General features: G+C 46.1%; 1 protein-coding gene across 1 annotated transcript in view; it reads left to right on the forward strand.

Moving 5' to 3' along the window:
- LOC143294567 (orexin receptor type 2-like) overlaps positions 1-17,009 on the forward strand; it is a 213,108-nt gene extending 196,099 nt beyond the window's left edge. The window contains exons 2-4 of the mRNA XM_076605942.1: positions 12,581-12,932; positions 16,513-16,636; positions 16,994-17,009. Coding sequence (XP_076462057.1) covers positions 12,581-12,932; positions 16,513-16,636; positions 16,994-17,009 — 492 coding nt within the window. The remainder of the gene's footprint in view (positions 1-12,580; positions 12,933-16,512; positions 16,637-16,993) is intronic.
- Positions 17,010-20,000: the final 2,991 nt, after the last annotated feature.

Below are 20,000 nucleotides of genomic sequence, written 5' to 3' on the forward strand. Positions count from 1 at the left end.
AGTGACGGACAACAAAAAAGAGACAGAAGACAAACAGACTGAACACAATATTTCCCGGAGCTCCACGATACTCTGGGGACACCTTGTCTGTGCACAACTGATGATTCCGGAACTGTCTTCCTCTCCTTTCATAACCACACATGGACACAGACACAGAGAGACACAGACAGCGAGACAGGGAAAGGGAGAGAGAGTGGGGGCAGGGAATAACGACAGAGAAATGGAGATACAGAGACACGGGAAGAGACAGACAGGAAGGTTGACAAAGAGAGAGAGAGAGAAGGAAAGAAAAGGAGAAAAAAGAAAGTGAGAAGAAGGGAGTGAGATACAGATAGACAATGACAATGACACGTTTTTATTGGCAAATGCCGGTTTACAGCTCTGATGCCAAGGGAGATAACAGAGAGTAAAATGAAACCCAAGGAAAACAGATAGATTAACAAGAACCGCTGGCTGTGTTCGTGTTTTGTGTAACATGAGAGAAATGAAGAGAGAACAAGGCTGTTCCATTACGAAAACGTGTCGAGTTTATTTGTTTGTTTGGATAATTGTTTGTTTGCATTTAATTTACGCCCATAAAAACATCCAACATGATCCATTTCTCCCGTGCAAACCAAGCCAACATTGTATCATAGGCATATTTGTTGTTCTTTTTTGCTGTTGCTGTTGTTTTCGTTTCAGAAAAGAATGCCTGAAATATATTTAAGGTTTTGATAATCATCTTCCCCAACTACTCTTTTTTTTCTTTCTTTCTTTTTTGTGCTTGTCTGTGTATCATTTAAAATCTTTCGGGGAGTTTTTGGTTTTGTTTCTTGTTTTTGGTGTGTGTGCAAATTCAGAATTAGAGATGCATTTTACATCCACACGTTGTCATATACCGTGTATTAGGAGATGGGTATGAATCTCAATTCTTATATCTTCGGGGCTTTTAAATTCATTGCCTCCTGTTTTTTTAAAATCGGAAGGGAAAGAATGGCATCCTCAAAATGGATGAAATTTAACTTTGTCTCTCACTCACGGGAATAATTGTTTTTCCTCGATTGCTCAGGGTTTTTTTTTCGGGGGGAGGATGGGGGGGGGGTTAGGGTGAGAGAAGAATAGAGAGAGAATATACCGATACTTCAACGGCTATGTTTAAACAACACGCGGTGACGAAAATAGACTGATGAGGGCGGGGGGGGGGGGGGGGCAGTTGAGTTGGAGGAAAGGGGAGGGAAGCACGAGGGAGACCAGCACAGCTTGAGCCTGCTGTCTGGATGGACAGGAAACTGCAGTCAGGTCTGTGGGCGACCCCGTGAAAAGGTTTGTCACCCAACAGGAACTGCAGTGTGTGTGTTTGGCTGTGCTGGTAAACAGAGAGTCGGACAGCCACAGGGACAGCAAGAGAAAGGAAAAACAAAAGCCTTTTTCTTCCTTCCGTTGTCTGTCTGTCTGTCGGTCGCCCGCTCGCTCTCTCTCTCGCTCTCTCTCTCTCTCTCTCTCTCTCTCTCTCTCTCTCTCTCTCTCTCTCTCTCTCTCTCTCTAACAAAGTGCCAAAGTGTCGCAAATCTCTTATTAGTTAATGTTGTTTCAGTTCTGTTCCATTTTATCTGTTTTGTACCATTTTGTTCTGATTAGTACCTATTATGTCACTAGAGCTTTTCAGCTAATGACATTAAACATTTCAGTGTTCAGTTCTCTCTCTCTCTGTCCCTCTGTCCCTCTGTCTGTCTGTCTGTCTGTCTCTCTCTCTCTCTCTCTCTCTCTCTCTCTCTCTCCTTCTCTCTCTTTCTGTCTGCATGTCTGTCTGTCTGTCTCTCTCTCTTTCTCTCTCGCTTGTGTGTGTGTGTGTGTGTTGGAGAGAGAGACACACAGAGACAGAGAATACAGGGAACTTCAACGGCCGTGTAACACAATGAGCGTGTAGAAATGCGCAAAGCTGTCTGTGGGAGACAAAACATTTCAACGCCGTGTCCAGTCAGGAAGACACTGGCTGAAGAAAACACAAGAGTCACGCCAGGATCGCCACAGGGCCAGTGCTAGTTGTTGTCTTTGTTGGTATGGGCTCTCAAGGCCGTTGGGTTTGATGCGAAGATATGGCATCAACTCCTTTGTTTTGTTTTTTAAGCAGATGTGATGTGGTGTATATGGATCAGTCTGCACGTTTCGACACTGCCTTGAAACAAACTGTTTTTGTCACGGTTGTTGTTGTTGATGGTGATGGTGGTGGTCATGGTGGTGGTGGTCATGGTCATGGTGGTGGTCATGGTGGTTGTGGTCATGGTCATGGTGGTGGTCATGGTGATGGTGGTCATGGTGATCATGGCGGTGGTGGTCATGGTGGTGGTGGTGGTCATGGTGATGGTGGTAGTGAGGGGTGATGGTGGTGGTGGTGTTTCCTGGTGTAGTCGACTGGAAGAGGAGAAGAGCACTCTATCTGCATGGCCTCCACTTCCTGCCGTCGCTGTGTTCAGATCGTATGAGCGAAAGGCAACACTGCTCGACAGGCAGGGTCTGATTGCAAAATGAATGAGATCCATTCAGAGTGGCCTGCTATAACCTAACACACGCACCTATATATATATATATATATATATATATATATATATATATATATATATCGTTTTTAATGGGAGCGTGGGAGTGTGCTTCCAATCTGGGACTGGACTGATTGTCCCCCGTCAGTTGCTGTTTCTTTTTGTGATCCAAATTTAGCTTCCACCCCACCCCACCTCTCTCTCTCTCTCTCTCTCTCTCTCTCTCTCTCTCCCTCTCTCTCTCTCTCTCTCTCTCTCTCTCTCTTTCTCTCTCTCCCTCTCTTCAGTCTCTCCCTTCTCCATCACCTCTTCTCTCAATCTCTGTATCTCTCTTTTTTATCTATCTCTGTCTCTTCCTTCCCTCCTCTGTCTCTCTCTCTCTCTCTCTCTCTCTTTCCACCCTCTCTGTCTCTCACTCTTTTTCTCGCTCTCCCCTCTCTCTCGCTCTGTCTCCTCTCTCTCGTTCTCACCTCTCTCCCTCGCTCGCTTGCTCGCTCTCCCCCTCTCTCTCTCCAAATAAAAAGGGCATAAGATATTCACTTTATCCAGATATATTTTTTTCCATACGACATTTCTTTCTGTGTATCATCTGGACCACTTCATCTGAAACTGTCTTTCTCTGTCATCCCCCCCCCCTCTCTCTCTCTCTCTCTCTCTCTCTCTCTCTCTCAATGTATGTCTCTATCCATCTCTATCTATCTGTCTGTCTCTATCCATCTCTCTCTCTCTCTCTCTCTCTCTCTCTCTCTCTCTCTCTCTCTCTCTGAGATTTAATGTTCTGCACAGTGTCATTGGCAACAGACGACAGAAAAGAGCAAACGACATTACAAACGGAAGCGTGTCTGTCCAGACATCATCCTGAATGGCGTGGCTCTTACCTGTGACAGTGGACAGGTAACAACGTAAGCACCCAAATGGAAAATTGTAATACCCAGGCAAGGCGACACCCCTTAACAGACTTTACAACCACGGCCGGGATCGATGAAATCTTCAATGGTCGACCTCGGCGATGGGAAAGAAAGGCGATATTTACGACTGCAGGCAGACACACTAGCCCACTTCCTTGACGATAAACCAGTGGCTGACTGTCATCTGTGAAAAGACGTATTTGTGTCCAGGAAACGTACAGGTGTTGCAGTGAGTGAAGAAGGGACGGGAGTGGGTGGGTGGTCGGGGGAGGGGGTGACATACAGCCACGTGTGTCCCGTTTCTTTTTCTGCAGTTCTGGAATGTTGTTGTTTCTTCTGTCTGTCTGTCTGTCTGTCTCTCTCTCTCTCTCTCTCTCTCTCTCTCTCTGTCTCTCTCTCTCTCTCTCTCTCTCTCTCTCTCTCTGTCTCTCTCTCTCTCTTTGAATCATGGGGACTAAAGGTGACGTGTTTCTGGGAGCAGACCTTATGAACATCTATGTCTCTGCTTCTGCTTCTCTCTTAATTCTCTGTCTCTACCGTTCTCTCTCTCTCTCGCTCTCTCTCTCTCCCTCTCTCTCTCTCCCTCCCTCTCTCTCTCTCTCTCCCTCTCTCTCTCTCTCTCTCTCTCTCTCTCTCTCTGTGCCCACCCCCATCCTCGCTTATACAGACTTTCTCTGGATCTGCCTTTCAGATTAATAAGTCTTCTGTTGGCGTCAGCTGTTGAAACCATTGTTTTGAAACTCGGTATGTATTCAAAATATGCAGCATTTAGGTGTTTGTGTGTGTGTGTGTGTGTGTGTGTGTGTGTGCGCGCGCGTTTGAACCTCCTATGCTTTAGTTTAAGAAACAGAAGGAAGTATTCCATCAACTGAGCAGTAGAACTGTGCGAATGATGTGCATGGTCAGCCTGTCTCTGCAGTGCTCGTGTTGATGAACAAGCACAACACCTTCCGGAATAAAACACCGGAAGGGGGGAGGGGTACGTCCAACACGCTGACATCCAAGGAATGGGAAAGGACTGAGGGGGTAAGTCAGCAGAGAGGTTGGTTCCAGTGCAGACACGTCTGCCAGATAGACAGACAGCCCTTGTTCCCCCTTCACTGGAACCTGTGGTGGGGATCACAATGGTTTGTGGTGCTCGTGCAACACGTCAGAGACAGGGGGGTGGAGGGAGGAGTGAAGAAAAAGAGGAAGAGATGACAGGGAACGGATTCGATGCAGTGTGTGTTTGTGGAGGGGTGTGTGGAGGTCGGGGAGGGGGGGCTCTCCCATGCTTTAAAAGCTGTGGAAAGAGAATGATGTTTTCCCCCATACTGAACAGTGAGATACAACTCGCGCGCGCGTGTGTTTGTATGTGTGTGTGCGTGTGTGTACGTGTGTGTATTCATGCCTACTAGCTTGGCTTGTGTGTAACTGGGATGTTCTTTCTCTCTCCACACACCGTTTTCAGTGCCATTCAAGTTAACGCGACACATCTCCCTGTTTCTGCATCAGTAAATTACGTAAACATTAGATCGTATACACATCCACGTCAGAATTTTGCCAGGGACAAGACAACCCATTTCGTGGGTTCTTTAACGTGCGTGAAGTGAATGCTGCAAAGTGAAATGCTGTAGGTGACCCTGACTGTGTGTGGCCTGAATGTGTGGCCTGGCAGTGACCTTGCGTGGCCTGGCCGTGACCTTGCGTGGCCTGGCCGTGACTGTGTGGCCTGGCGGTAACTTTGTGTGGCCTGGCCGTGACTGTGTATGGCCTGGCCGTGACTGTGTGTGGCCGGGCCGTGACTGTGTATGGCCTGGCCGTGACTGTGTGTGGCCTGGCCGTGACTGTGCGTGGCCTGGCCGTGACTGTGTGTGGCCCGGCGGTAACTTTGTGTGGCCTGGCCGTGACTGTGTGTGGCCTGGCCGTGACTGTGTGGCCTGGCTGTGACCTTGTATGGCCTGGCCGTGACTCTGTATAACCTGGCCGTGACTGTGTGTGGCCTGGCCGTGACTGTGTATGGCCTGGCCGTGACTCTGTATAACCTGGCCGTGACTGTGTGTGACCTGGCCGTGACCTTGTATGGCCTGGCCGTGACTCTGAATGGCCTGGCCGTGACTTTGTGTGGCCTGGCCGTTACTCTGAGTGGCCTGGCCGTGACCTTATATGGCCTGGCCGTGACCTTATGTGGCCTGGGCGTCATGAAGACACCAGGAATTGACAGGCAGCACAGGCTGTGAACCCTGATGGGCCCCTCGGGGGGGGGTTGGGGGGGGGGGGGTAACCTGTATATCATCATTTCAACACTGAGTGAAGCCTGGGGGTCTGATTCCCGTGTGGAGAGGGACTGGGTTCCCCAACTTGTCGCTCGGCCATCATTTAATTAATGAAACCGAATTTGGTCCCTTCTCTCTGACTGACTGTGTCTCTGCCCCCCTCCCCCCCCCTCTCTCTCTCTCTCTCTCTCTCTCTCTCTCTCTCTCTCTCTCCCTCCCTCTCTTCTCTCTCCGTCACGACCCTCTCGCTTTCTGTCTACTCCCTATTTTCCACTTTTTTTTCTGATCTCTCTTATTTTGTACTCTATATGTGATCACTAAAGAAATGAAGAAAGAAGAGAACGCAGAAGCCATCACTGCACCACACCATGGGTGCACGGATTCAAGTGGATGTGTTTGAATGTGTGTTTGTGTGTGTGTGTGTGTGTGTGTGTGTGTGCCACTGTGTGCATACAGAAGGAGGGATTGTGTGCGTGTGTATACAAATGAGTGTGCATGTGTGCGTGTGTTTTTCTCCCTGTTTTCATGTCTGTGTGTCTTCCTCCTCTGTTAAAAAAAACTATATAAAAAGACAAATGCAATATGTCAATGAAATTGCAGAATTATGCGAATATCAAACACGATTATATAATTATTAGCATTTCTCTAGAAGTCTATTATTGCCAAACACTTTCTTTTTAAATCATTTGGGATAATATTAAATAGTGGGGGGATGATAGAATCTGTCATTGCACCAAGGAGGCATGGGTTTGGGAAAGGGGTGGGGAGGTAAGACAGACAGGGTGGTTACAGTGCAGACCTGTAAGACAGACAGGGTGGTTACAGTGCAGACCTGTAAGACAGACAGGGTGGTTACAGTGCAGACCTGTAAGACGGACAGGGTGGTTACAGTGCAGACCTGTAAGACAGACAGGGTGGTTACAGTGTAGAGCTGTGTGTCACATGGACAGCAAAGGGGTGGTGAGGAAAGACAGACAGGGTGGTTACAGTGCAGACCTGTCTGTCACATGGACAGCAAAGGGGTGGTGAGGAAAGACAGACAGGGTGGTTACAGTGCAGACCTGTCTGTCACATGGACAGCAAAGGGGTGGTGAGGAAAGACAGACAGGGTGGTTACAGGAGCAGGGTGGTTACAATGCAGACCTGTCTGTCACATGGACAGCAAAGGGGTGGTGAGGAAAGACAGACAGGGTGGTTACAGTGCAGACAGTCCATGTCACCATCCGCTGGAACCTCTGGCGGCTATCAGAGTGCTTTGTGGCGCCCACATACTGCCGCGCGAAACACGCAGAGAGACAGAGAGGTTGGGGAAGAGAGAGGAGGGAGGGTTGACATCTCTCATCTCTTTTTCCCCTACTTTCTGTCTCTCGCCTGCGTGTGTGTGACCATACGTCAGCCTGTCCTCAGCTGCGCATTGTATTAGTTGAAAAACACAATTTCTGCTCGAAAGAACTGAAACATACGTGGGTGAAAATGGTCTTGATACGATTTACTTGATTTAAACTTCCATGTGGATTGAGCGAAACGTGATGGATGTAGTCTTTTTAACGTTAACGTTGTCTTGATCGACCTTTTAACGTTATTTTGTTGTTGTTGCTGTTTCTATTGGACCGGTTTAAAGAAGTGAGGGTGGGTGTTAAGCACAGAAATAACCCCTCCTTTCGCTCTGCTGGTCTAAAAGCATCGAGACGTGATTCGTTTTGTTCCGAAGAGACCGGCCTGTGTGTTAGTGAAGGGGATTTTTTTTCTCTCCCCGCTGTGTACGTATCCATTCACAACTGTGAGCGTGGGCACGTGCAGTGGACTGTTGCCCAGGGGTTTGCAGGGCTGAGGAATTGACGGGAGGGATGGTGGGCTGTGAGGGTGTGGGTTGATGGGGGCGGGGAGGGTGCGGGCATTCATTCGGAGGGGAGGTTGGGGTGACAAGGTGAAGGTGGGCTGTGCAGTATTGATGGGTCGTTAATTCCTTTCACTGTTTTTTTCCGGGGGCAGGTTGACTTGGGGGAGGAGAGTAGGGGTGTGCAGGGTCGGTTCTCTTGGGTCTCTGGCCATTATTATTTTTTATGTTTTTTTTTGGATTATGTTTGTGGGTGTGGGTGGGTGGTTGTGGCTGTGTGTGTCATTGTCTGTCTGTGTCATTGTCTGTCTGTGTCTGTGTATGCGTGTGGGAGGGAGGTATTGAGTGATTGAGTATGTCTGTGTGTGTGTGTGTGTGTGTGTGTGTGTGTGTGTGTGTGTTTCTGTGTGCCCCTCATGTCGATATATCAATCTATCTCTCCCTCCCTCTCTCTTTCTCTGCCTTGCCTTTCCTTCTCTCTTCTCCCCTCTCTCTCCCTCTCTCTCTCTCTCTCTGTCTCTCTCTTTCTCTCTTCATCACTCTTTCTCTCCGTCTGTCTTCCATTCTCTCTCTCTTTCTCCTTCTCTCTCCTCCTCTCTTTCTTCATCTCTCGCTCTCTCCCTAACCCATTCTCTACGTCTCTCTCGACCCCCCGCCCCTATCTCTTCTCCTCCTTCTTCTTCTCCCCCACTATCTGTTTTACTCTGTCTCTCTCTCTCTTTCTCTCTCTCTTTCTCTCTCTCTCTCTCTCTCTCTCTCTCTCTCTCTCTTTCTTCCTCCCTCCCTCCCTACCTCCTTTTCCTCATCTTTACCTACATCACCACCCCTTCCCCTTCCTTCTCACGTTTTGTCAACTTCATTCCACGTGCTTCTGTCAGAGAATCTCATTTACACACTGTTTTACTTTCTCTGGTCTGAACCTGAACTTCTGCTTCGGTTCCACGATGATCCATGTTTCAAGCAAACGAGAGAGATTTGACAACTGTTTCTTTTTTCATCCCCTGTCACTGCAGGCAGCATGTGTGTCACGCATCGTATGGTCTGTGACGGGCGCAATAGCCGAGTGGTTAAAGCGTTGGACTTTCAATCTGAGGGTCCCGGGTTCGAATCTCGGTAACGGCGCCTGCCTGGTGGGTAAAGGCTGGAGATCTCCCAGGTCAACAGATGTGCAGACCTGCTAGTGTCTGAACCCCCTTCGTGTGTATACGCAAACAGAGGATCAAATGCGCACGTTAAAGATCCTGTAATCCATGTCAGTTTTCGGTGGGTTGTGGAAACAAGAACATACCCAGCATGCACACCACCGAAAACGGAGTATGGCTGCCTACATGGCGAGGTAAAAATGGTCATACACGTAAAAGCTCACCCGTGTACATACGAGTGAACATGGGAGTTGCAGCCCACGAACGAAGAAGAATAAGCGTGGTCTGCCACAGCAGGCAGCATGTGTGTCCCGTATCATGTAGTCTGCCCTCCTCCTCTGTTCTGTTCCAACAAGTTTGTTTCAAGGAGTGAGCAGTGTAAAAAAGAAATCGGCATACCTCATATAACTCGCGATCTTTTGGCATGCGTACGCAAAATGTGGTCTGTCATGCTGTCTGTTTTTTTCTGTCTGTCTGCCTTTCTTGCTTTCTGTTTGTCTACCAATCTGTCCCTCTCTCTCAAACATACACATTAACATTCATACACACTCAGATAAACACACACGCGCATTATGCACATACACACACAGAGACACACATATTCATACGCGCGCGCACGCGCGCACGCACGCACGCACGCACGCACGCACGCACACACACACACACGCACGCACGCACGCACGCACGCACACATAAACGAAAGCTATGTAATTCACACACTGTACGTCTGGAAGATCAAAGATCAAGAAGGAGACTGTGTCATTTACATTATTTTCAGAGCAGCAGAAACAATCAACTGACATTTAAAACAAAATAGTGCCAAGGTTGTTAGACGTGTTGAGTACAAAACATTTATAACAAGAGGCAAAGCCTTCTTTGTCCAGTAAAGGAATCATGAGGAGAGGGGAAAAAAAGGGATTGATAAATGGTTAAAAAGTGTTCTGTATTAAATATGATATAATTATAAAATAAGTTTGGGAGCAAAAAAAAAAGGCACTCGAGCGTGATCGAACCAAACATGTTCAATTCCGAACTAAGCAGACTGATCCCGAACAGCTGCGGCAATCTGATCTGACATCATTTGACTATATTTTATATTCAAAGCAATGTTGTTTTCTTCTTCGTGCGATTGACGTGATTGCATTGGACGTAATAACGCCGTTTAAATTATGTTTTTCGTGTGTTGTATTATTTTTCGATTATTCTTTTATTTCCTCAGCAGAGGAAAAGACGTTGCCATCGCTTCAAGCACATCGCAACACATGGTAGAGCTCTAAATCTGCACGAACCAGTCTGCAACAGGCTGAAAGAAACGATCGATTCAATTTTTCTTTTATGTTCATTCCAGTTAATTCAGTGTCCAGTCTAGAATATTTATATGCAGTAAACACGTCGCTGGTGTACTTAGTATCACAATATGTGTTCTGTTCAGAATTTGTATGTCTTTCCTTTTACCTGTGAACAAGAAAAACAGTCATGTCGACTTCTTACCAGAAACAACATACCTTTTTGCAACTCAGTGGGAAGCGGTTTTTAGAATTTTCGGATTTCGGAACAAATCTCAATGAAATAAACCGTCAGTGATCCGGATATGCGGCTTAATTCGGGAGACTTACAACTTATCATTGTTATGACTGTGAAGATTTGATGATTTTTTTTTTCATACTATGTTTCAGCCAAATTTTGGTTTTGGATGACAAAGTATTTCCAGAGAAAATGGCAATGTTAAAGTTTAACACACACACACACGCACGCACGCACGCACGCACAACCGAACACCGGGTTATAACATCGACTCACTTCGTTTACACAAGTGAGTCTACAAAATTAAGCAGACGAAGCAAAGTCGTAGCGGGAGAAAAAAAATGAAACAACTCTTCCCTCTTTCTCGTTATGATGACCTTTCAGACACAAAATTTATCGACAGATGGGGGAGAGTAGGGTTGGGGGTGGGATAAAAGAAAAAAAAAATACGTTCGAAGTTTTCAGGGTGAGCTTGACCTTTATGGACACAGGTCATTCATGTCATGATACGCCAGTCACCAGCAAAACGCTCACTACCTTGCAGATTTTTTTTTTAAACGAAGAAGAAATAGGAGAAAACGAAACGAGCGGGCATCCACCCTTCAGTTACCAGGCCCTCATTCAAAAACTTACATTTTGTATTTGTATTTCTTTTTATCACAACAGATTTCCCTGTATGAAATCGGGCTGTTCTTCCCAGGGACAGCGCGTCGCTACACTACAGCGCCACCTTTTTTTTCTTCTTTTTTTTCCTCCTGCGTGCAGTTTTTGTTCTTTTTTTGTTTGTTTGTTTTTGACTCACTTGTGTAAACAAAGTGAGTCTATGTTTTAACCCGGTGTTCGGTTGTCTGTGTGTGTCCGTGGTAAACTTTAACATTGACATTTTCTCTGCAAATACCTTGTCAGTTGACACCAAATTAGGCATAAAAATAGGAAAAATTCAGTTCTCTCCTGTCATGTTTAAAACAATATTGCACCTCTGGGATGGGCACAAAAAAATGAAAAATGAAGCCTAATTATATGCAAACTGCATTTACTGTAATTAATGCTAGGGGACTTAATTTGCTTTAAACTGATCTTTCTCATCTTAAACATTACATTTTGAAATTATACTCAATACATAAAAAGCTTGGATTTTTTTTTTAAAGTGTATCACAAGTGAGTCTTGAAGGCCTTGCCTCTCTTGTTTTGTTTTTGTTTTCTATCGAAGTGGATATTTCCACAGATTTTTTTGCCAGGAACAACCATTTTGTTGCCGTGGGTTCTTTTACGTGCGCTAAGTGCATGCTGCACACGGGACCTCGGTTTATCGTCTCATCCGAATGACTAGCGTCCAGACCACCATTCAAGTCTAGTGGAGGGGGAGAAAATATCGGCGGCTGAGCCGTGATTCGAACCAGCGCGCTGACGGGCGCAATAGCCGAGTGGTTAAAGCGTTGGACTTTCAATCTGAGGGTCCCGGGTTCGAATCACGGTGACGGCGCCTGGTGGGTAAAGGGTGGAGATTTTTCCGATCTCCCAGGTCAACATATGTGCAGACCTGCTTAGTGCCTGAACCCCCTTCGTGTGTAAACGCATGCAGAAGACCAAATACGCACGGTAAAGATCTGATAATCCATGTCAGCGTTCGGTGGATTATAGAAACAAGAACATACCCAGCGTGCACACCCCCGAAAACGGAGTATGGCTGCCTACATGGCGGGGTAAAAACGGTCATACACGTGAAAGCCCACTCGTCTACATACGAGTGAACGTGGGAGTTGCAGCCCACGAACGCAGAAGAAGAAGAAGAAACAGCGCGCTCAGATTCTCTCACTTCCTAGGCGGACGCGTTACCTCTAGGCCATCACTCCACACCATGTAAATACTCTTTCCCAGAAAGCGAACCAGCCACCATGATCTTTATTCCAACACTTTACAGTTTTACTCTATTCTTGTCGTGGTACGTCATCACCGACAGAATGCTTGTTCACCTCATTCCTGCATATAAAAGAAGAAAAGGAAAAGTGAAGATACAGAGAGAGAGAAAGAAGGAAGCGGAGAGTTGGGATGGAGGAGGCGGGAGTCATGGTGCCAATAAACTTCTGTTATGTGTGTTTCGGTAATATGTCACCATCCTCACACCGTTTTCACCATGGTGTGTGTGTGAGAGAGAGAGAGAGAGTGTCTCACCATTTACTGTGTGGTGCTGTGTTGTACACGTGTTTCAGAAAGTGTCACACCATTCACACTGTGTCGTGCTGTACGTGTGTTTCAGAAAGTGTCACACCATTCACACTGTGTCGTGCTGTACGTGTGTTTCAGAAAGTGTCACACCATTCACACTGTGTTGTGCTGTACGTGTGTTTCAGAAAGTGTCACACCATTCACACTGTGTCGTGCTGTACGTGTGTTTCAGAAAGTGTCGGTGTTCGTGTCGGTGCTGACCCTGACGTCCATCTCCATCGAGCGGTGGATGGCCATCTGCCAGCCCTTCATGTTCCGACAGACGGCGGTCCGGGCCCGCCGCATCATCGGGGTCATCTGGCTGGTGTCGGTGTCGTGCGCCGTTCCCGACCTGGTGGGCATGACGCTGCACGTGTTCCCGCACGGCCTGATGTGTCAGCCCAGCTGGTCGCCCCGGGCCGAGGAGCTGCACCTGTTGCTCATCTTCCTCTTCTTCTACCTCGTGCCGCTCGTCGTCATGACCTTCACCTACGTGCGCGTGGCGCTGTGTCTGTGGCGGAGCGGGTCCATGAGTGATACTGACGGTGAGGGGGCTGTGTGTGTGTGTGTGTGCGCGCGTGTGTGTGTGTGTGTGTGTGTGTGTGTTGTACTGTAATGTAGTGTGTATGTATGTGTGTGTGTATATATTATATCATTCTTGTGTCACCACATAAAATATCACATGAATACTGGTTGATGATGAATTTCATGTCTGTCGTGGATTGTGTGACCCCCACCCTTTTTTTTTCTTTTCTTTTTTTTTTTTTTTTCTTTTTTTTTTTTCTTTCTGTCATTCGCTAATGATAGTTACCTGATCAGTATTTAGGTCCAAAGCCTCTATTCTGGGTTTGATGCTTGTTTTCTACAAGAAGAAAATCTACCTTCAAAACTCAGCGAATTCATTAAAGCTTGAAATTTTGCTTATGGACACTTTTATGATAAACAAAAGAAAGTTGACACTGCTTTCACCTTTGATGCGCACATTTTGGTAATTCTAGTTGCGCTTTATTTGCAAAAAGTGTGCACGTGAAAAATAAAAGCTAAATGTGCAGCTGTATGGACAGTTCTGTTCTACATGTTATTGAATCGTCCATGAATGTGTGTGAAAGTGTTCTTTGTTCTTTTACTGCGTTCTGCATAGCACTCGTGCATGCTTACCCGCGCCACCACACTTACACGCACATATACACGCATACATACACACATGCACACACCTAAATCCTGTATTTTCACATAAAGTGCAGGATATCATTGTAAGTTTTGCATATATATTCTGCACAGGAACGGCGAAGGGAAAAGATCGTTTTCATTCTAAAACGCCAGGTTTCTTTTTCATGCTAAAGTAGATGGATGTGAATGCCAATTGAAAAGGTCAGAAGGGCTGGAATCCTGTATTTTGCAGTGTCATTGGCGTTGTTTCCCTTCGCCTGTGTTCTGTTGGTTTAGGATTTATTTTGTGTTTGTTTGTTTGTTTTGTTTTTCTTTTGCTTTGTCTAGTGCTTGATTCGGGGTTTGTGTGTGTGTGTGCGTGATTGTTTTTTTTTTGGTGTGTGTGTGTGTGTGTTTTGTTGTTGTTGTTGTTGTAGTTTTTGTGCGTTAATCTCTGCTCTAAGAGGGGACTGGGTACCGCGCCAAGTGTTTTCCAACATTTCAAATATCGAGCAGTCATAAAGTGATTCCTCCGGCAACAACTATGAAAGCACCAGTGTTTTTATTGGATCTGGCTTGATGCATCGTGTTCCGATGTTGACGGACATACAGAACATTATATCACAGCTGACGGTTGGAGCGTTTATACTTGGAGAGCTGGCCACAGGGATATGGCCAATGGCCCCTCCTCAGTCAACAGGAGGAAGGCAGCAGGAAAACAAAGATCCCATTAAGGACGGGATGGGTTCGGAAACCAGAGCTCTGTTAGGACGGAATTGTGTGTGTGTGTGTGTGTATGTGTGTGTGTGTGTGTGTGTTGGGAGGGGGGGGGGGAATGTGCTTGGAACTGTGTGAAGGTTTTTGTGTTCCATAAAAAAATGGATCTGGATCGGACACGGGCTTTTATTTTATTATATATGTGAAAATGGCTTGTGTGTGTCATGTTGCCATTAAAGCTGACGTGTTGTGGTGGCCTTCATCGTTCGTGTGGACACGTAATGTATCTCTGTGCTGGATGTAGTGTGTTGTGAACATTTGTTTGATACTGCCCGTCATGTGGGGGATCGCTTTGGTGGAATGGGGATGGGTGGTGATGTTAGGGGTGGTATAGGACGGTTCTCTCTCTCTCTCTCTCTCTCTCTCTCTGTCGATGTGGTTCTGTCATTTTCTCATTGTTTTCTTGTTTTCCCATTTGTCTTTCTCTGTGAATATCCATCAAATGAGATCTGGTTGGTTTGGGTTTGACACGAAGAGATACTAAATGCAAATGAAGCCACTCTGTTGATTTTTTTTTCTTTTGGGGGATTTGAGGGTTAGGGAGGTGTTGTTGTTTTGTTTTGTATTTTGTGTTTGATGAAATTCGTACTTGAAAAACACCACAGTTTTTGATCAGTCTGTGTGGCAGTCCGTTCCGTGAATGATCATGCCCATTGACGAATTGATTTTGTGTCACTGGTTCAAGATGATCAATGAAAGAGTCCCTGAAAACATATACATATATATATATATATGTGTGTGTGTGTGCGCGCGTGCGCGTGTGTATGTGTGTGTGTGTGAACTGTGTGCTTGAAATGCCGATGGTTGAATGTCTTGTAATGAAATATGTGCTGTTGAAACATAGGTGAGTATTATGAATACAAAAAGATTAATTCAGAAATATATATATATATAGGCTTCTCTTGTCGGAAAAAGAGCAGAAAAACGAGAAAGGTTAAGCATGCGGTCGCTATCTTGCACACGCGCGCGCGCACGCACGCACGCACGCACGCACACACACACACACACACACACACACAGGTATAGGGCGCGGGAGAGGCAAAGTTCTCAAAAACAAAATGGTTTCTACAGGACCCTATACTTTTTTTGACCATGTCAACAACAAAACTCCCACCCTACATCCCCCGTCCCGCACCCACCTACCCCACCCCTATCCCAGCTGGACATTAGCCCCGGCAGAAACAAACGATGTCTTGAGCGCTGCAAACAGTTGTGTACCTGGTCACTCCCGCGACCGCAGTACAAGTAATCCATTGTCCGCCAAAACCCCAAGGACTAGGTTGTTTACTGTCACTGGTCGACACAGGGGGAAAAAAGCTTTTGTTGTTATTGGAGTGTTAATCTGGTGTGTTCAGCTTTTCAGCGTAGAAGCGTTTGCTGGGCCTTTGCCGATTTGTAGCAGTACTGTTCACGATGTTGTAATGTGTTCATGTTCTAAGAAAGTACCTACAAGGAGACTAAATGTTAGCGCATTCGTTACGATGGTATAATGTTAAATATATCTTTGTCAAATTATGCCTCCACTGTCAGTGCTGTACATTACCGGTATGATACGTCCATGATACCATTGCGTGTTCTTTTGTTTGTTCGATAGACAGTCCGAGGGGGTGTGGGTTCGAATCCTGCTCTCGCCCTTTCCCCCATGTTTGATGGGAAAAATCAAACTGAGCATCGGATGAGATGATAAACAGAAGTTCTCTCACTTGGCACACTGAAAAAGAACCCATGGCAACGAGAGTGTTGTCCTCTGGCAAATTTCTGAAGAGGAAACCCACTCTGTGAGGTACACAGATATATAAGCACGTTGGGTTATGCTGCTGGTCAGGCATCTGCGTAGCAGATATGGTGCAGCGTATATGGATTTGAGAGAATGAAACTGAAACTGAAAACGTTTGTTTTGCTTTGAAGTCCCTTGCGCTTATTAAGCATCATTTAAACCTTGCGAGCTCAGGTTTGGCTTGCTTTGCTTTGGTATGGTTTCTGATTTCTTTGAATCTATCTTTGGGCACTCTTTAAAGACAGTAAGATCAACCTTTTTGGATAGAACATTCGTTTTATGTTAACTTTCTGCATATTTTGTTTGTAACACTCACCATACTGTAGCTTTTACACCCATGTGTGCCAAATGATTAATCCCGTGTGTGTGTGTGTGTGTGTGTGTGTGTGTGTGTGTGTGTGTGTGTGTGTGTGTGTCCACAGAGGCAGCAGCCAGTGTGCCCAGGGCCCAGATGCAGCTGAGGAAGAAGAAAGCCAAGATGCTGATTGTCGTCGTCCTCCTCTTTGCCGTCTGCTACCTGCCTGTGCACCTCTTCTTCATCTTCATGTCAGTCTCCTTCTTCTGCTTCTGCTTCTTCTTGTTCTGTTTCTTCTTCTGCTGCTTCTTCTTCTTCTTCTTCTTCTCTCTCTCTCTCTCTCTCTCTCTCTTGTACCTCAGACTTTTGTTGCGTCTCTCTCTCTCTCTCTTACTGTCTGCCTTTCTCTCTTTGTCACCTTCCACATTTCTCCTACACTCTTTCTTCTCTCTCCAAAGGCACTGCAGGGATTAGGGTGATAGAGGCACTGAAACTGTCCACAGACTGGACAGCAGCAGAGATATTTAGAAGATCGGATCTCATCAGCCCTTTAATGATTTGGCATGGGTGTGGAAAAATAAATGAAATGAAAGTGAAACGGGTGACAGGTGTCTGAAGAGGTGATCTAAATCCTTTCACAATTTTTCGTTGATCTCTGGTGTCTTTTGTTTTGACAGAGAAAGCCAATTTTTGTTGATCCGAGCTTATCTGTGACTGGACACTTGATCAGGCCTTCCGCTTGTCTTTCTCTGCTGCTCCCCTCCCCAGCTAGTCCAGGTCAACAGTGGGAGAAGAAACTGATTTTTTGTTAACAGATAATTGATGGTATTTTTATCACCCTCTTTGCCTGAAGATGGTTACTCCGATGAATCGGCCTCTTTCACTGAGTTGGACGGGAATGGCTTCCTTTTCTGTCTCCTTTTAATGGATACGATACGTAAGTAGTTGCGTGATATATGTGCCCAAACCACGAACATTATTTGAACTTTCTTTGGCTCAACACCCCACCCACCCCTCCCGCTTCTTTCCCTCAGGTTATACAGTTGTTCAGATTTGCTCAGCACAAAATATGCTCCCCTTTCATAAAGCTCGGGAACATTGTGATTGCCATGTTTACACATCATTTGTTTTTGTCATTGTTTGGTGGGGGTGGGGGGTTGTTTTTTCAGAAGACTTGTTTGCCTTCGCTTGTTTTTTTTCCGCTTCCTGTTTAATTTGTCAATGCATGTGACCGGCCCTTTGGTCTATGGGTATATCAGGCATCTGCTCACCCCTCGAGGTACAGCGTATATGGATTAGCCCGCCCGTTTGACACCGCCTTGAAACTGAAGCTTTTCAATAACGAGTTAGTCAGCAGTATCAATGCTGACTTCCCTCCCATAGCCAAGATCATGCAGCAGCAGAGTTAATTTTTCTTGCTGCGTCACCTGTTTATATTATTTCCCCTTGCAATGAAGGTTTGTTTCTTTCAAACAATTACAATATGACAGATTCAATACGACGCACAACATCAGTTAAATGAAATAAGTGAGGACAGTTTCGTAATTCCCACAAAGTAAAGCAAAACCCAAGGTGTTTTCTATTTCCATTTCCCTCATATCGCTGTGAACCCCTGGCCATTAGATGAATGAGCTTGTCCTTATTTTTTAACTGTCTGTCAAATGTATATTAGCGAAACATGTTTCTTTTGTTGTTATTTCTAACATCACCGTTTGCTTCAAGCATTCAGAAGCATGTGATTGTGATTTTCTTCCAAGGTAACGGGAACACTCCTGTACAATATGGCTTAAGTGGTTCCCTTCTGTTGGTGCCATAATATTATTGGTCCAAAGTCACTCCTGCTGCTTTGTCAAGGCTTCCGCGAGTGACTGAGCTCAGCTGGGGAGTAGTATACTAATTGGCTTCCCCATCAGAGAGAAGACAATGGAAGTGGTGACAATCGTTGGATGGCAAGAGCTGATAATGAGGTGCCATGCACTTTTCCTATATCTCTCCATCCAGTATTATTGTAAAGACTTGTTTTGCCATGTCGGGGAAACTGGCCTCATCTGTTCTATAACTTAGCAGAGTGCGGATGGGGAGAGGTTTTTTTTTTTTAATTTTGCTTAATCCTCATCGTGGCCCGTGGCACACTAGGCCGCCACTATGGGTCTCCACTGCTGCTTGTCATGTTCTGTCTCAGCTAGCTTCCCCCAGGCATAGCCATTCTCTTATTCCGTCTCAGCTAGCTTCCCCCAGGTACAGCCGTTCGCCTGTCTTGTTCTGTCTCAGCTAGCTTCCCCCAGGTATAGCCGTTCTCCTGTCTTCTGTTGTCTCAGCTAGCTTCCCCCAGGTATAGCCGTTCTCCTGTCTTGTACTGATTTAGCCAGCTTCCCTAGATATAGCCGTTCTCCTGTCTTGTATTGTTGTAGTTAGTTTCAACCAGGTATAGTCGTTCTCCTGTATTGTATTGTTGTAGTTAGCTTCCCCAAGGTATAGCCGTTCTCCTGTCTTGTATTGTTGTAGTTAGTTTCAACCAGGTATAGTCGTTCTCCTGTATTGTATTGTTGTAGCTAGCTTCCCCCAGGTATAGCCGTTCTCATATCTTGTGCTGTCTTAGCTAGCTTCCTTGGTATAGCCGTTCTCCTGTCTTGTGCTGTCTTAGCTAGATTCCGCCAGGTATAGCCGTTCTCCTGTCTTGTGCTGTCTTAGCTAGATTCCGCCAGGTATAGCCGTTCTACTGTCTTGTGCTGTCTTAGCTAGCTTCCTCAGTATAGCCGTTCTCCTGTCTTGTGCTGTCTTAGCTAGCTTCCTCCAGGTATAGCCGTTCTCCTGTCTTGTTCTGTCTTAGCTAGCTTCCTCAGTATAGCCGTTTTCCTGTCTTGTGCTGTTTTAGCTAGCTTCCGCCAGGTGTAGCCGTTCTCCTGTCTTGTTCTGACTTAGCTAGCTTCCTCAGTATAGCCGTTCTCCTGTCTTGTGCTGTCTTAGCTAGATTCCGCCAGGTATAGCCGTTCTACTGTCTTGTGCTGTCTTAGCTAGCTTCCTCAGTATAGCCGTTCTCCTGTCTTGTGCTGTCTTAGCTAGCTTCCGCCAGGTGTAGCCGTTCTCCTGTCTTGTTCTGTCTTAGCTAGCTTCCTCAGTATAGCCGTTTTCCTGTCTTGTGCTGTCTTAGCTAGCTTCCGCCAGGTGTAGCCGTTCTCCTGTCTTGTTCTGACTTAGCTAGCTTCCTCAGTATAGCCGTTCTCCTGTCTTGTGCTGTCTTAGCTAGCTTCCGCCAGGTATAGCTGTTCTCCTGTCTTGTTCTGACTTAGCTAGCTTCCGCCAGGTATAGCCGTTCTCCTGTCTTGTTCTGACTTAACTAGCTTCCCTCAGGTATAGCCGTTCTGTCTTGCGCTGCCTTAGCAAGCTTCCCCCAGGTATAGCCATTCTCCTGTCTTGTGCTGTCTTAGCTAGCTTCCCCCAGAAAAGCTGTTCTCCTGTCTTGTGCTGTCTTAGCTTCCCCCAGAAAAGCTGTTCTCCTGTCTTGTGCTGTCTTAGCTAGCTTCCCCCAGGTATAGCTGTTCTCCTATCTTTTGCTGACTTAACTAACTTCGCCCAGGAAAAGCCGTTCTCCTATCTTTTATTGTTGTAGCTAGC

The sequence above is a fragment of the Babylonia areolata genome, chromosome 20 (assembly GCF_041734735.1).
Source record: "Babylonia areolata isolate BAREFJ2019XMU chromosome 20, ASM4173473v1, whole genome shotgun sequence".
Classification (NCBI taxonomy): Eukaryota; Metazoa; Mollusca; class Gastropoda; order Neogastropoda; family Buccinidae; genus Babylonia; species Babylonia areolata.